The following is a 19,028-nucleotide window of genomic DNA, read 5'->3' on the forward strand; positions in this document are numbered from 1 at the left end:
TATTTTTTAATTGTTTGCATTTTTTGCTTGCTTCTCTGAGTTTTTGTTTAGTTGGTTACTTGGTTGGTTTACAAATTTTGCTTTGAAGATGTTCTTTCATTGTTGGTTTCTTCTCCAAGCTAATCATATTACCTTGTACGCAGTGTGAGCACCTACTAGCAGTAAAATGGTTAGACACTGGATATCTAGATAAAACCTGGAGCCACTATATTCTAAGACTTATAGTTAGACTTTGATATGTATATGTATACAACATTGTGTATATAAGAAAAGGATATATATGTATACAACATTGTGTATATAAGAAAGGGAGAATAATTTTTACCTTGTATCCACATGGAGTTAATCTCTCTCTAGCATATCTTTGCTTTTCTTTAAATCTAACAAATCTTTCACTAACATTAGACCTACTGGAAAAGAGAATTGTCAGTGTTAGGATTGCTTTTACTAATAATTCAACTTCATGTGGGGCCACTTAGCCTGGATGCATCAAATGTAAACTATCTGCTTCTTGGCAGTTATCTAGGAAAATGTTGCCTCCCATTTTCTTGCCTCTTTATGCATCAGATCACATCCACACACAAAATCAATAGGCTGGCTGCAGAAAGCAGATGAGATAGTCCCCTGCCAAGCAGTCAGTTGTGAAAGTAGCATCACCATTAATGAGAAATCATTGTAGAACTGACTTTTTGTCATCCTCTCTCCCTCTCATCAAACTATTTGTTTCTCTTTATGCCATAAATCATATTACATCCCACCCTGTGCCCACACTGTCAGAATGCACCCAACACATGTTCATTGTGCATCTGCTATGTGTAAGGTAAGGCTAGATGTTCTAGGGCATGCAAAGAACAAAATACATTTTTTCTCAAAGCCAATGGGGAGATTTCTTATTATTTACTATCCTATGTTTCAAAAATGTGTTTTAAAACTGACTGCTAGAATGTGTCATATATGATTTATTAAGCAGTCTTTTACCATTTGTGTTTACATTGAACTACACATTCTATTTACCATTCCAATAAGTTAGTTGACCATCTACCATTTGATATGTAAATTAGAAAGTCAGATAAATAGATACAAGCATAAGTATTATGAGCATATATCAACACACAAAACAGAATTGTATAAAGACAAAGCATTATGTCCCATAAATGGTGGTTATTCAAAAGATCTGAAACACGTTTGTAAAACTGATATATCAGTGATGATAAATCAATTCTTTTCTCACAAATGTTTATGTAAAATATAACTATAATATTTATGGTACAGTAAAAATAAAAACCAGACAAATTAACAAAGATTTTAGATAGCTTAAATAGAAAGAATTCTTCAGTGGCCTCCAGCTCTACCCTTCCTCTAACTGTAGAAAAAGGAAAATGGTTTTATTAAATTATGAACTGAGTTTCTTGATATTGTTTGAAGTTTTTAACGTAAAGAACTGTGTGTATTAATATGTTTGGATATCTATGACACTTTTCTTAAAAAATGAATATCAAAGATATGCCAGCTCCAATATGATTTGGTCAACATGATAATTCTAAGTATTGATTGAATGTTTGTTAAACATAGAATACGGTGCTGTTTAGGGATATAAGTAAAAATTCGAAATTAAAATATAGGATTATTCTTTAAGAAATTATACCATTCTTAGAAGATAAAAGATACATACATAATTTGCAAGTACTGACAATGTTAATTTTGAATAATATAGGGGCAAGTTCTTAGGAAGTTCTTCATAAAAGAGAGAATAACTTAGAAAAGTTAACATAGAGTTTACAAGTTTTTATCATTGTTGTTTAAATAAGTTTAGGAATATTCATATACATTATCAAAATATAGTTTTCTGTAAAAGTACTTAAACGATACATGAGTAAATGTTTTCCTGTGAAAGAACCCCTTTGCTATCATGTGAGTTATATTATTTATATAGTTACTTTTCACTAAGACTTTAAAATTGCAAACATTCTTGTTAACTAAATACCATATATACTCAAATATCATATATCACATATTCTCAAATATATTTAAGAAGAAAAACAAGGAGTAGAAAATAAAGAGTAGTTACATTAGGAGAGAATTATTCAGATACATGAGATTTTGAGAAGAGTTGACTTATAGCAGCAAATCTGCTTAACTTTGCTAAACACATGAAGTCCAAAAATCTTCAAGTTGTGAAGTAACAATAAAGTACATAATACTGACTTGGTGGTATTCTCTTCTTTTCACATTCATATCTGTAACAGCACATTTAGAAATGGTAAGCATTGTCACCCTTTTCTCTATATAATATGAACTTAGAGTTATGTAAAGTAAAATAAGTCAAACCAGCATTAATTGGTAGGTATTTTATGGCCTATTCATCACAATGCTAGAGAGTTAGAATAGATAAATATGGTGTATTTCTGTTATTGTTAGAAAGTGTCAAAATAAAATATTAAAGAAACTTTTTGTATTTATCAGTGTGATTTCTTATTTAGTATATTTCATGTTTAAAACTAAGTCAACTATTATTTTTCTTTAGATTTTCACTTCACATGTTCTTGTTACCACAAACAAAAGAAAAAGTGAAAAATGATAATGTTCATATCTATTTAATTTCCTTTGGTTCTTCATGTAACTTTTCATTAGCACCAACTACCGTATATGTGAAGCTGCTTTGCCACCTAATTAAAAACTGCGATATGAATATCTGTCAATGGGTAGCCTGATAAGTACAGCACAAAATGTATTTGTGCTCATCTCTCACTGGAAATTGATTCTTTCAATGATGATTAACACGGGAATGTGTCCTGAGGACATGCATGTAATGAAATCCCCAGACTGTATCCTTGTCAGTTTAGTCCTTGATGTGTGAGACTCTTAAAATAATACTCACAGGTGTCTATTAATTCATGTCCCTTATTAGTTTGGTAGAATAATCACTACACAGTGTAAAAGAATAGCGTTTCTTTTTTTTCTTTTTTTAAAAATAATTCAATTATAGAAACCAAAACCACAATATGGAGGAAGTTAGAAGGTCAGATTCTTACACTTGAACTAATCGATGCTTTTAAGCTCTCAAACTGTCAGGTTAGCTCAGTCCCAGTCTTCAATCAGTCATCCAGAGTCTTACTATCAACAAACATGCCACACATGATGTGGATTCCTGCTTGTCTGTGTGACCAGGAGAATGCTCTAAGAGCTAAAAGTTTCTCCCTCCACGCCAGTGTCTCCAGGGTTAAAGAAGTGGGAAAGTAAATCACAGAACACTAACCTTAGATGGTTAATCCCTTTTCTGATGGTAGCTGTGAAGACACCCAGCCCCAGATAAGAAATGATGAAATTTGAATGTCATGACATAAACAAACCTTAAGTTTTAGTGGCATACACCCTGAAGGTTCTTTTGGTATGAATCTGTTGAAAGAATGAAGGAATGCTGACACAGAAAATTAAAGATTGTAAGAGCAGAATAAGAAATTTGAGACATATAGCTCAACCTATTCATTGTAGAGAGAAAATGGATGACACTCAGTGAAGTGATATGCCTTGTTTTAAGTCACTCGGCTTATTAGAAACAAGTCGGGTCTACAGCCCTAGGTTTTCTTACTTCTCCTCCAGGATGATTTCAACCACAGGATAGTGGCTTTACAATTAAAAAAGTAAATCAACTATTACCATCAACTCTCTAAGTAGAATAAAATTTCAGAAATAATTCCTTTCTTTAGATCTGATTATATGTTCAGTGTGAATGTATTCAACCTATGATATTGAAGTACCTACATAATCAAAAGAAATTTCTTGCCTTCATGAAACTTGTAAGCCACTATAACTGCTTGTTATGTGAACAAAATAATGTTACAAATTTGTCTTCATATTTATTTCTTTTTTCACCACCCTATAACTTATTTATAATCATATTACTGCACTTATCACACAGTATTACAGACACTTATTCCTGTCATATATTGGTTTCTGCAAACCTTAAAAAATAAGACTTTGTTGATTTATATTTACACCCTGGAACCTAGCATAGTATAATAGCCACTGTCTTCAAAATATCATTAAAGAATAACCAAAAGCAGAGGACTGTGTATACAAAGAATAAAAGTGGCACACCTGTTCTCGGATAGTTAGTAGGGAGGTAATGGTAAGTAGCCTGTAGAAACAGGTACAAGTCAGAGGGAGGAGCTTTCAACTCTGCCAGTGTAATTTGAATTTGACAGGCAATTAGGAAAAACAAACTTTAGGCTTTGAAGCTGAGAGTGAAGTGACTTAAAAAAATGTTTGTCAGCCGGGCGCGGTGGCTCAAGCCTGTAATCCCAGCACTTTGGGAGGCCAAGGCGGGTGGATCACGAGGTCAACAGATCGAGACCATTCTGGTCAACATGGTGAAACCCCGTCTCTACTAAAAATACAAAAAATTAGCTGGGCATGGTGGCGTGCGCCTGTAATCCCAGCTACTCAGGAGGCTGAGGCGGGAGATTTGCCTGAACCCAGGAGGCGGAGGTTGTGGTGAGCCGAGATCGCGCCATTGCACTCCAGCCTGGGTAACAAGAACGAAACTCCGTCTCAAAAAAAAAAAAAAAAAAAAAAAAAAAGTTGGTCAATGAAGATTACACCAGAAGCCTTTTTTCTTTTTTTTTTTTTTTTAATTTTTTATTGGATTATAGGTTTTGGGGTACATGAGCAGAGCATGCAAGACAGTTGCGTAGGAACACACATGGCAGTGTGCTTTGCTTTTCTTCTCCCCTTCACCCACATTTGGCATTTCTCCCCAGGCTATCCCTCCCCACCTCCCCCTCCCACTGGCCCTCCCCTTTTTCCCCCAATAGACCCCAGTGTTTAGTACTCCCCTTTCTATGTCCATGTGTTCTCATTTTTCATCACCCACCTATGAGAGTGGACAGAAGCCTTTTTTCAGGGCAGGTAAGAATAGGAAAGTGCTGAAGACAGGACAGTAATTTCCCTGTGAGAGAGGGAAGCCCAGAAGAGCTTCATGGCTGTGAAAAGCAATACCTTGGAAGACTGAGTGAGACTGAGAATAACAAGAGTGATCTGTGACTACCCCTATTCCTGGGGAAATAGGAGTTCTGTAACTGCACTTTTCACTTTAATTCATTCATCTTTTGGTCTTTTCAGTGAAATTAAGTCAGTATACTTTTATTGCATCACAGATGAGAGAGGACAGATTTCATTATCATCTTAAATATTTTCTTTCTTTTCTTTTTTTTTTTTTTTTTTTTTTGAGACGGAGTTTCGCTCTTGTTACCCAGGCTGGAGTGCAATGGCGCAATCTCGGCTCACCGCAACCTCCGCCTCCTGGGTTCAGCCAATTCTCCTGCCTCAGCCTCCTGAGTAGCTGGGATTGATTACAGGCACGCGCCACCGTGCCCAGCTAATTTTTTGTATTTTTTAGTAGAGACGGGTTTTCACCATGTTGACCAGGATGGTCTCGATCTGTTGACCTCGGGATCCACCCGTCTCGGCCTCCCAAAGTGCTGGGATATACAGGCTTGAACCACCGCGCCCGGCCTAAATATTTTCTTAATCAAAATTTAAATTTATATTTTGCCATGTTGTCTTTCTCTTCCTAACTTAGTAATAGTATGTTGTATTCCTTTCAGAAATACCTCCTCTACCAAAGATGGCAATAATTTCTCATGATTTTGATTCTTCAATTTACACTGAAGCAACATTTTGATTATATGAGACTGTCAGACATTCTGATGTCCAAAAATGATGACATAAATCTTGGACTTTTCCCCTGTTAATCAGTTGCAAACATGTTCTTGTCAAGTATCAAATTCCTCACTCAAACCACTTATTTGAAATTCAGTTATAAAAAATTACTTGCAGATAGCTCCCTTAAAGTGACAATATTTTCTAAAGTAAAATTATCATAAAAATATATTTGACCATTTAATCTAAGTATAATAATGAAAAAAGAAACTGAATTTTTGTTTGTGCCTTACAGAAACATTTGATAAATTCAGTGTCATATATGAGTGAACAGTACTATATTAGAACAACTGATTTATAAGATTTTAAAAATATAGTTCATTTTATTGAATTAGCTTTCTCCTCTCTCCCAGCATATTCATAAAACACAAATAATAACATAGTGGACCATGTTTAGAAGTATACAGTCATCGATTTTAAAGGTAGAGCTATAGAGTAAACATGCCACATTCTCTTGGGGTCAATTTTACTCTGAGACTACTTTATGGGAAAATACCAGTAGTATTAGCTTACTTAAACATGAATATAATATGGTGAAGGATAGAAACTTAGAATAAATAAGAGACACTTGTGTCAAGAGCAGCACTCTTGAAGTTGTCCACCCAGACAGACACGGAACCACATGCCCTTTTCCATCCAGTCCTACCTCCGGAGGTTGGTATTATAAATCTTTGTAATTCAGGCTCTTTATAGAAAAGTTTCAGAAATCAGTCTATTTAGTGCTAAAGAAGTTCTCTAGTGAGTGCACTTATTATGGATCGGTGTACTCCCACAAGAAACACTTTCCCAAGGAATTGAGGGACTGCATGGATTTTACATGGAGAATAAGGAGAGTTCAAGTCTTCATAAAGATGTCTCTCAGTTCTTCCATAAAGATTTGTTTATTGAAGCACTGAGAATAAACACCCTTAATCTATTAAACTTCCTCATCAGTGTACATGGATTGTATTAGGCTTAAATGATACTAAAAGACAAAACTTGAAAGTCATCACCCTGCACAACATGAACTTGGAAAAGGCATTTTACATACATACGTAGGGCAAGACTTAATAAGCAGAAGAAATTTAGAAACGCAGCCCGATTGGAAAGAAAAAATATGGGTTTTTTGTTTGGTTTGTTTGTTTTTGATACAAAGTCTCACACTGTCACCTGGGCAGGAGTGCAGTGGCACCATCTCAACTCACTGCAATCTCCACCTCCCGGATTCAAGCAGTTTTCCTGCCTCAGCATCCCTTGTAGCTGGGACTACAGGCATGCGCCACCATGCCCAGCCAATTTTTGTATTTTTAGTAGAGATGGGGTTTCACCATATTGGCCAGGATGGTCTCAATCTCTTGACCTCACGATCTGCCCGCTCAGCCTCCCAAACTACTAGGACTACAGGTGTGACCCACCACACCTAGATGAAAAAGTATGTTTTAAAAGATGCCTCTTTTAATATTATTTTTTTAAACAGGGGAATAGCAAAAGGGAAGTGAAAAGCAAACCAATAACCTCTGAAATGTTTGTAGTTGGGAAACTAATCCTTCTATCATGAGCGCTAGGCATTTTTAGAGTTTCAACTCTTAAGATCTAGAAATGTCCTAGTTGTCTAGAGTAGGCACATGACCTTGATGGGAAAAATCAGTCTTGAACTGATAATTCCACGGTGTCCTTGCCAGTGAAGGATGTGGACAATAGGGAGCAAAGCAATTTTTTAGTAGTGAAAAGGCAATGTAGATTTGAATAACTAGATATAATAAGAACAAAAGGTATTTTAATGTATTCCATAAAATATGGAATTATAATAAGGTCAGTGGTATGATATTCTTTCAATCCATGTTCTTTTTAGTTTGATTGCAGATTTGCCATTTTTACTTATTTGGAGGGAAATAGCCAGGGGTGCTTCTGCCCTTGTAAGGAACATAATTTCATCAGATTTTACTGCCTTTTCTAAGTCTTGTTCATTGCTTTAGGAAATCTTCTGCCTTCTTTATGTCTACTTAAAAGTAAATTTGCCTCATAGATTCCACATACAAAAACCACGTGCATCACCTGTACCTGTTTGACAGCTGAGTTACATGCATTTTCACTAGACTGGCAATGTAACCATAAACTGCCTAAAGCAATTTTAACTGAATTCCTTTTTAGAAGTTTAAATATATCTATAGTATTAGAGTCTTAAACCAGTAAATATCTGCTGCAGTTTCAGTTATGTAGGGAACAATCAGATTGGAGAATGAAAAGGGAAATAATTGCTATCTAATTTTCTGACTTAAAATTTAAAACAATAGAAATAGAACAAAGTATGAAAGTGCAATTAAATTCTTAGCTTTTTCTTGGAAAGATCCTTTACCCTTCATAATCATTGTCAAAAACTTCACATGCACATGTGTGCGTGCATACACACACATAATTTAACTGCAAAGACAATGCCAGATTTGGATTCTAAATCTGAAACTACCTTGCTGTGTGACCTTCAGCAGGGCCTAAATAAGACACCTTGCATCTCAGCTTTCTCAGCTATCAAGAAGGGATAATAATATCTGTCTATCCAGGCTGCTCTGAAGATTAGAAATAATCTACGTCAATCAAGTGCCTGGAATGTAGAAGGTGATCAATAAAAGTTAAACATCATGTTTGCTGATTTTCAGATTTTCAGACAATGTAAGAAAAGCCAGAGTAGGAAAAGTCTAACCAAACATTTCCAGAATATAAAATAGAAAATACAAACATCCATTAATAAAATTGTGATTAGCAGACAAAAGGGGAAATATGCCAGGAAAAGAGGTGAAAACAGAAATGAGCACCTAGAAATCCCTAAAATAGCATAATATAGAAGGAGTGCATTTACAAAGAAAGACAATCTGCCTAGATTGATGAACATACTGATAGGAAAAACTGAAATAATGTAAATTAAGTTGTTAGCAATAAAAATATTTGGAAGAGCAAGTATTGCAACAGCTTAGAATCCCAACTTTCTTTCTGGAAAAGTATAATTAGATATTAACTAGTGTCATCCTCTACCCCATAAAAGCATGCTTATCCATGTTCTCTCTGTGTGTTGAAGATACAACTCTTTTCAAGTCTTACATTAAATCTGATTATTCCTGTGAACATTTTATTTCACCAGTTTTGCAAGCAGAAATTACAATGACAAAGACATGTGCACAGCAATAAAGAAGATAAGTGGCCAAGGTGAACATATGGAACCAAGAGAGATCTCACAAATAAGACTTTGACTTTCAACAGTGGCACTGAATAATCAATTAGTTTACTCTTCTACCTTTGCTAAGCATTAAAAAAATCTTCATTTGAGCAAATGAAGTGAACACCTGAGATTTGCTCTACTGGATTATGTGTGGGGAAATTCAATAAGTATAGGTTGGGAACTAACTTCCTATTGCTTGGTATCTAAAATGCAGTTCTGAAATGAAGTTCTTTATAAATAAAATAGTTATGTGATAATATGAGAAAAATAATGTTTAAGTTCTAAAGTGATGGCATATTCACTAACTAGTTTCTGGGACTGCCATGAAAAGCAGCAGTGGGGACTGTCTATGGTTTGCTGTAGGAGTTTTAGATGCTAAATCTCTATACAGTTAGCATTACATTTGTTTTCAAGCATATATCAAAACTAGTCTATGCTGATTGCTAAATGTTTACTGTGCCTGTCTTATGTCAGCCATTCTACAAATATTTATTCTACATTTCTTAAGTATTAGATTGTAGCAATAAAGAAGACAGAAGCCTCACCTTCAGAGAACTTACATCCCAGTTGAGATAGAATTACTATAAACTATAAGTATACTTATATGTATTATATAAAATCATTACAAACATATATGCAAATAAGATAATTTTAGGTATTGATAGGTAATAAAGAAAATATGACAGGAAACTCAGAAAGAGACAACAGTGGGAGGAAGCTTTGTCTATCATCATCAGGGAAGATAGCAGTTAAAACAAAATTTCAGTTAAATTAAATAAGGAATGTCAATTTCACTGACTTGTAAATAACTCCTTTTATCACAGTTTCCACAGATGAATTTGTAGAAAAATCTAGGATCTGTAACCTAATTTTTTCCAAGGTAAATTCTAACATAATATGGTTGTCATTATGCATGACCAATCCTTTTATATTGCACTTCAGTCTTGTTCCAATGAGAGCTGGGATAGAGAATGCGTTTGAGTCAAGGCTATCTCTTAATTTTATTTAGTATGAATGGTGACTGTCATAGGTAGTGTTTCCCAGAAGCTGAATGTGAGATAGAGATTACATTGCAAATGATTTGTTTAAGAAATGCTTTCAGGAAAACCTATAAGGGCAAACATGGAACTGAAAAGAAGGGGGAAGAGCTGAGCAAGGATGTCATCTCTCATAAAGCCTAGTTTTACCTGATCTGCAGGGAGACCACTAGTCACAAATTGTCTCACCTTGAGACAAGCACATCAGTCTTCTGTACCCCTGCATCCACTGGTGGTGGGCCATCCCCTGAGAATGAGGAGGGGGTGCAGAGTTTGATTTGCGGTCAGGTGGCTTCTATTAGCCAGGGAGAATTCTCAGTCCCCCAGCTGGGGGCAACAGCAGCTGGCAAGGTTCAGAGAAGGAGTGGAGGGTTTGCACTAATCTGAAGAGAGGATGCTTTCAGTGGAGAAAAGAGCATCCACCACACTCTACTCTTACAATCCGAGTTTCATTTGTTATGTTCACTCCATCCAGACACATTTTTTTCTCATGATTCTATAAACTTCATGCCTGGGGAAACATGTAACAAGAGAGTTATTGTGAGGAACTATAACGTAATTGCTGGTTTGGGTCCCAAAGGTGAAATCAGTGATTATTTTCTCCAATTTTGTCTTCTGTTCTGTATTTCCCTCACCTTTGGTTAGTATTTATGCTGACCTAGAAGAAATACTGGGTGGGTCAGATACAGTCTTAGGACTGAATGAAGTAGCATCAGTGGTATATTGTCTCACTAACTCTCCTTTTATACATTTCTTCAGGAGAAAGGCTGTGTTTAGATAACAACAACTTACTTTACGAAGTAAGGTGTAATTTGGTACTCTGTTCTGGCACCCCCATCTAGCACGTATCAGGCAGTGTTACAGTTATAACTGAGTGTGGAAGTACCAACAAGCAACTTAGTGAATTATCTGAATGCCAAAGATATGTCTCCCTATTCTTGCTATGTAATAGCTATTCTAATTCCCCATGATTATGTGGGTCACTTATTCCTACCAGGATGACAACTCATTTCTATGTCTGCCAGTCCACTGGCACAGGAAGTCCAAAGTGACTGGGTAGCAGTTGTGGCTTTGTGTTCAGTGAATCTCTTCTCATGACCCCTAGTGGAATCTTCCCTGTTGTGCAAGCTAGAATTCCTAGACCCACTGAGCTTAAAGTTGGGAGGAAGGAAAGCACAAATTATCCAACTATGTCATTGGGAATAATGGTGAGGGGGTTCATTCCTACAGCAACTCCTGGACTCAAATACACAACTCCTTGGACAAAGGGTACAGCAGAGGCACCAACTGGTGATATAGTGTATTCCTTAAATAAAAACTATTTGTTGGGCACTGCACCATAGTGGTGATAGCCAGGCCTATGTGGGCACAGAAGGTGACTTTGGCTACAAGTCTGTCCAAAAAACAGATGACCAGGTGCACTGCCCACAGCTCTGACAACTGAAAGAGTTTCATTAATCAGTGATTTTTAGAAGCCCCACTGAATGGGATGGTAGTGACACAAAAGTCCATTTTAGTTTTCTACAAGCATATGGATTAACCCATCTACAAACCAAGCTTGGGTTTCTCCTCTTTATCAGCAGGTTCTAGGAACCCTGTCACAAAACTAAAACTGAGCTGATGGAGAAGCATCAGTGGAACAGTGACGGTTGACAAAGAGTCATGGGCCACTGATTTGTAAGTGCCTCCTGGATCAGCCTGAGATTGATCCCATATATACCATTCCCATCTTACCATGAATTGTTGCTGGACATACCTGAATTTATGATTTGATGAGTCTATCACTACTCAGTTCATGGTGGGTAGTTACAGCCACGTGATCACATTAAAAATCCCTGACAAACACTCTTTTTCTATAGCACAGAAGCATACCAAGAGCTATGGTCTGCATAATATGATTTAGATAGTCTGCCTTGCTACGGAAACTTAGAAGTTTACATTGTGATTATTTTCAAGTACTTGCCAGATATCCCACATGGCATCCACTTATATCATTGATGCCATAGTATCATGAATCTTCCAGCATATAAAGCCCAGGTGTGAGGGTGGCTTGTACTTCAGCGTTACCTACTGCATACCCCTGTCTTGCTCTAGGACCCACCCAAAACTTGAAGCTTTCTGTATCATTCAATAAATGTGCAGAGAAATATTTCCTAGTGCAATTATATACTGCCTCCAAAACCCAAAGAGGCCTATCAAGCACTGTGCTACCTCTTATCAGTAAGCTGCAAGGTACAATTCACACTTTGCTATGAATGGGATGTCCCAGTGTGCTCAAGATATCTGGACATCTGAAAGCTTAAAAGGTGGAAGGCTCCTAAAATTTTGTATATTTGTCTTCCATTCTCTGAAGTGCATGTGTTTTATCAAGACAGCCAAATAATTGCCACTTATTTGTCAGGTCCAACTATCATGTCATCAACACAGTGGGCCAGTGTTAGAATCTGCAGAATACCAGATTGATACTGGTCCTTTTATTCTATATAACAACACTAAGAATAATTAGCCTAAACATTTCTTAATGAATATCTTATTTTTAATTGGATAAAATTATATTCTTTGCTGGAATAGAATGATACTGAGAAGCCTATGATTCTGCAGCACCTATATTTGGCAAAATATTTAAAAGAATCATAATTAGAGAAAACCCACTTGACAAGTGTTACATTTAAAAGTATTTGTCAAAGAAAAACACTCTTAAAGGAAAAAAATGTGAATATATTTTGTCTCTAATATTTAGACAATTTAATATTTTAAAAATAGAATTGAAAATAAGCTTCTCAGTCAGTCACAGTAGCTCTTGCTAATCCCAGCACTTTGAGAGATCAAGGCTGGAGAATCACCTGAGGCCAGGAGTTCCAGGCCAGCCTGGGCAACATTGCAAAACCCCATCTCTACCAAAAAATACAAAAATTAGCCAGGCATGGTGCTGCACGCCTGTAGTCTCAGATACTCTAGAGGGTGAGGCAGGAGAATAGCTTGAACATGAGAGGAGAAGGTTGCAGTGAGCCAAGATGGTGCCACTGTACCCCAGTCTAGGTGACAGAGCAAGACTGTGCAAAAAAGAAAAAAAATCAGAAAAGAAAATAAGCTCATCTCAACTCTTTCTCCAGTTAAAAATACAGTGGTTTACAGAGAAGAAACATTTGAGTGTCAACTTTCACATTTATTAACTATGAAATGCAACTTTGAGAATAATTGCAGACAATTTTATAGAAAAGCAAAACATAATAAGAATATTGAAAACAATCATTCTTCAGAAGAACTTTGGTGACATGGTATTAAAGAAAGATGTATCTAAAGAACTGATTAATACCACCAATGGCATTCTTCACAGAAATACAAAAAAAAAATTCTAAAATTAACATGTAATCACAAAAGACCCAGAATAGCCAAAGCCATCTTAGACAAAAAGTACAAAACAGGAAGAATCACATTACTTGACTTCAAATTATACTACAGAGCTGTAGAAACCAAAGCACACGGTACTGGCATGCAAACAGACACATAGACCAATGAAACAGAATAGAGAATCCAGATATAAACCCATGCTTCTACAGTGAGCTTATTTTCACCAGAGGTGCCAAGAACATACACTGGAGAAAAGACAGTTTCTTCAGTAAGCAGTGCTGGAAAAACTAGATAGCCATATGCAGAATGAAACTAGACTCCTATCTCTCGCCATACACAAAATTAAATTAAAATGGGTTAAACACTTAAAACTAAGACCTCAAACTATAAACCTACTAAATAAAATTTTGGGGAAACTCTCCAGGACATTGGTCTTTGCAAAGATTTTTTAAGCAATGCCCCACAAGCCCATGCCAAAGCAAAAATGGGCAAATGGGATCACATCAAGTTAAAAAGCTGCACAGCAAAGGAACAATCAATAAAGTTTAGAGACAGCCCAAAGATTGTGGTAAAATATTTGCAACTACCCATCTGACAAAGGATTTTTAACCAGGATATGTAAGCAACTCAAACAACTCTACAGGAAAAAAAAATCTCATAATCCAATTTAAAAATGGGCAAAGGATCTGAATAGACATTTCTCAAAAGAAGACATGCAAATGTTAAATGAGTATATAAAAACATTTCCAACATCACTGATCATCAGAGAAATGCAAATCAAAACTACAATGAGATATTATATCACCCCAGTTAAGATGTATCTTATCCAAAAGGCAAGTAATAGTTCATGCTGGTGAAGAAGTAGAGAAAAGGGAACATTTGGACACTGTTGGTGGGAATGTAAATTAATGCAGTCACTATGGAGAACAGTATGGAGGTTCCACACAAAACTAAAAATAGAACTACCATGTGATCCAGCAATCTAACAGCATGATTATTAAAAAATATTGTGAAAAAGAAGAAATCAGTAGATTGAAGAGAAACCTGAACTCCTACATTTATTTCAGCACTATTCACAATAGCCAAGGTTTGGAAGCAACTTAAGTGTCCAAAAACAGAGAAATGAATGAAGAGAATGTGAAACATACACACAATGAAGTATTATTCAGTCACGAAAAAGAATGAGATTTTTTTTTTTAACAACGTGGATAAAACCTGAGGACACTATATTAGTGAAATAAGCCAGGCGCAGAAAGACAAACTTCACATGTTCTCATGCATTTTCTAGGGCTAAAAATTAAAATGATTGGCCAGGCATGGTGACTTGTGCCTGTAATTGCAGGACTTTGGGAGGCCAATGCAGGAGGATCATGAGGTCAAGAGATGGCGACCACCCCTATCAACATGGTGAAACCCCATCTTTACTAAAAAAAATACAAAAATTAGTTGAGTATGGTGGTGCATGCCTGTAATCTCAGCTACTTGGGAGGCTGAGACAGGAGAATCACTTAAACCTGGGAAGCAGAGGTTGCTGTGAGCCAAGACCGCACCATTTTACTCCAGCCTGGCAACAAAGCAAGACTCCATCAAAAAAAAAAAAGAAGAAAAGAAAAGAAAGAAAAATTAAAACAATTGAACTCATGAATTCATGGAGATAGAGAATAGTATGACGGTTATCAGGAACTGGGAAGGAAAGTGGAGGTGGGGGAGTGGGGATTGTAAATGGGTACAAAAATAGAATGTGTGAGAGCTAGTATTTAGTAGCAGAACGAGGTGACTACAGTTAACAATAATTTATTTTACATTTAAATTAACCAAAAGTATAAAATTAGAACCTTTGTAATGCAAGAAATGATAAATGCTTGAAGTGATGGATACCTCATTTACCCTGATGTGATTATTATGTATCATGTGCCTGTATCAAAATATCTCATGTATTTCATCAATATGTATATCCAGTATGTAGCCATAAAATTTTAAAAAAATAAAAATTAAGCGAAAAAGGAACTGATTAAAGTACATAAATATGAACCATAAATGCTTTCCTTCTTGTTTTATTTTTATTATTGGGATAATAAATATAAAAATAGAATGTTTTAATTTCCAAGGTATATGTGTTTTTAAAAATAATTTTACTTGTGACAATCGTTTTGAATACAATTGTTGTTTAGATCACCAATATAATAAAACCAATATAGCAGTCCATAAATATTTCAAAAATTTTATCCTTTTATTTTTAAAGGCCCTTTTAATTCTCAGAAGTGTAAAGATTTTGATAATAAATTAGAGTCAACCAGATAAAATGAAATAAAAACTGGCACCAAAAGTGAAGGTTAGATGGGGATATTATTGAACCAATGGATACATTGGGTATGTTGAGTCTGAAATTTCCTCACCATATCTATACAAAATGATATGTTTGCAATGTAAAACGTAAGTCTAGAGCTCAGGAGGAAGGTAGAGGCTGGGTACTGATCTAGAAGCTATCAGCTTATAAAATGTGCCAAAACTATGGGAGTATCTGAATCAAAAAATCGAATAATATAAAAAGGAAATGTTGGCCAAGTCTGGAATTCAAGGTTAGCATTTGAGCCTCTAGGGAGAAAAAAATAGCAATGATTAGGGAGAGCACAGTAAAATGTGTAACTATGATCAAGCCAACTTAAGTCAAGTCCTCTGATATATACATGTGAAACATAAACCAAGAAATAGAGTAGTATCACAGCGATTAGAACCTAGTCAAACATTGAAAGATGATAATGACAGGAGGGACTTGATGCTAAGCCTCAGCCTTGAGGTAAGGAAAATGCCAATAACTGTATTTAAAAAAAGATTTGAACATCAGAGAACCAGAGTGAGGTCTAACTCCAAGTTCTAGGTTATTAGGCAAAACGATGATTCCATCTTTTGAACAATTTTTAGTGAACAGAGCCAGGCACTCATTACACAGTAAGGTTACTTATTCTTCCTTCTTGCAGAATCCGTGTGATGATAAACGACACAAAGACATCTGGTCCAGAGAGAAAACTTGTGACCACTTACCAAAATTTCTAGTAATTGGTCCACAAAAAACAGGTAAAAATAGCCAATTATGCTGCTTATATTTTTTAAAACTATTTCATAAAATACATTGTTATGTGGTATTATCAAATTAGATTTTTCTTTGTGAAATGTTTAACTATCCATGAAAGTTTACTATATGAACTGCTTTTCATCTCCATCAATCACATTTATGCCATGAACCTCAAGAGGTCTTAATGCACACAAATTGTCTTAAGCACTAAATTTTTAAACTATAGATTTTAAAACTTTTCAACATACATGTCAAATTTGGAAAACTTTGAACTTATGTGTCACAATTGTTGTATCTCATCTTTAATTGTTATTTTTTATGGTTGTATTTACTAATTTCTATAGCAATTTATAGAAACATGTTTTGGCCTGATTCAAATTATTTTACATAGTGCATCAGCCTTTGAATTGATTTTTATTCAGTGCCACTACCATGATTACTTTCAAATATTTTAATGTGTGATTTGGTTTTTTAAAATTAACCATTAGGTATTAGCAAAGTTTGGATTTACTTTCTGAAACACTGGAAGTCCATCAGGCATTTCTTCCTTGGTATTTCCTTATGCACTGAAGGACAACTGTACACGAATGCAGTAAAGAGAGTGAAAGTATTTCACCAATGAGGTGACACTTTCAATTAGAATATTTTATACTTTCTTCTGTATGTGACAGTTTTATACACTTTGCTCATGTCCTGATTAATTAAAGTTTTTATTGAGTTGCTGTATTTTGAATTCACTACTTTGACTAGAAGAAGCATTTTCATCAGTGAGTGCACAAACCATAACACAAAACAAACAGTCTCAATAAATAAGCATGGCCCAGATGAAGATATTTGTAATACAAGTAAGTAGATCATTTTAAAAGTTGTGGGCAAAATTTCCAGACTATTAAATATTGGTTGTTGAAATCTTTTCTTCCTCTAGTAATATAAATAGTATTATAACAGTAAGTTAACACATGTGCAGGGAGGGGAAAAAGCAACACATATTTTCAGAGAGATCACTTTTGTTGTTGTTTAAAAGGTACATTGATTTTCTACCAACTCCCTTATAGCACTGCTAACTCCGGAATGACTACTAAAGAAATAAAACATCCCTGCGTTTTAAACTTGTGTTAAAAATCTAATAGAAAGACATTCCCTATCATTTGTCATTGAATATTATTATTATGTTTTAGTTCTGTGAGAAAATTACAGCTTAGTAACTATAAATCTATTTTTCCTTCTTGTCGTTTGTATTTATAAAGACATCAAGCTATACCTTTAGACTTTTATATTTGACCTACCAGTATGGAAATAATAAAGCTTTTAGCTGGTTTTGGCTTTCCTAACACAAACAAGCAAATAAGATGTTAAAGCAAAGGAATCAGATGGTAATAATATTTCACAGGCTATGAAAATATTATTCTAATATAAAAGTGGTTGCAGTGATTCTTAAAATCCAATTATAGAAGTCTGACGTCATAGTTTGTTCTTCTTATTGCTTCAGTTGGCAAAACACCCTCTGCTGTCAGAGACTATAAATTCAATGAGGGGTGGGGGTCACAAGTAAGTGCTGCCGGTCTACCCTTAAATGCAAAGTTGCCTTTCGATGACTTAAACATTGTGTATGCATCTGTTACAATAAGCATGAGGTACAAGTGGTTCTCAAACTTCTATTTACTCAGTTGTTGTGAGGTGAGAGTGGAAAGACGTAATATTTCACTTTGCCATTGCTGAATCCTAGAAGAGATTCCTGTGAGCTGAAATATGTCAGGGAATGAGGAAGAGGAAAAGAAAAATAGGCAGAGATGATGGACATAGACTTAAGGACATAAGACTTAAGGGACTCAAAGTTTAAATCATAGTCCCTTGTGAACGTTTGGACAGATATTCAACCTTCATCATTCAGAGTCAAATTCTGGTATTGTCAGTGTAAAAAGAGGATTCTAACGGGTTACATTTAGCACAACAACTGTAAGAGCATAATTCATTGGTCTTAGATCCTTCAGATGATCAGTGTTCCCATTGTCAATATTAATTTCTCATGATTTTCCTGGCTTATCCTGGTACATTAAAACTAAGGAGAAGTTAAGTGTATATAAAATAAATAGTTTCTGTTAGTATAGAATTTTTTTCCTCTTCTTTCACAAAATATATCAACCAAATTGACATAAAATGAAATGAAATAAAATAAATTAACAGAAAATGAAAGTCAAGTTTAGCTGAAACATTAGATGATAATTTTTTTAATGTATATTTTGAGGTAGTGGGCCCAGATTTTTTCTGTTCCTAGTTGAGAGGGCTTTCTCTCTCCTCCCTGTCAGATGCCTCTTGATGTCCCTCAAGGCCCTGGAGGCATGAAGGTATAGAATTCATAACATAAAGGTTTTGACTTTCTGTAGGCCAGGGGAGATCTACGTACAATTCTGTGACCATCAGGGTAATTAAACATTTCTACTCACTGCCAAGTGAGTCTATAAAGTATCTATATTTAGATAATCAGCAACAATTAAAGAATATTTCTTTGTCTGTGCCCTGTATTCATCTACATTCAATACCTTAGGAATATTAAACTTTTAATTTTCTCATTTGTCTTGTGTGAATCAAACTTCTCTTTCTCTCCATCCCCCTATGAAGGTGTTATCTTAAAGGGAATTTTAAAAGAATACTTCCG

At 35.3% G+C, this 19,028-nt stretch overlaps 1 protein-coding gene across 1 annotated transcript in view; it reads left to right on the top strand.

Annotated features, from left to right (window-relative positions):
* Positions 1-19,028, top strand: part of LOC100395907 (N-deacetylase and N-sulfotransferase 4) — a 308,362-nt gene that overhangs the window by 268,026 nt on the left and 21,308 nt on the right. The window contains exon 8 of the mRNA XM_002745451.7: positions 16,278-16,374. Coding sequence (XP_002745497.5) covers positions 16,278-16,374 — 97 coding nt within the window. The remainder of the gene's footprint in view (positions 1-16,277; positions 16,375-19,028) is intronic.

Source organism: Callithrix jacchus, chromosome 3 (assembly GCF_049354715.1).
Source record: "Callithrix jacchus isolate 240 chromosome 3, calJac240_pri, whole genome shotgun sequence".
Taxonomy (NCBI): Eukaryota; Metazoa; Chordata; class Mammalia; order Primates; family Cebidae; genus Callithrix; species Callithrix jacchus.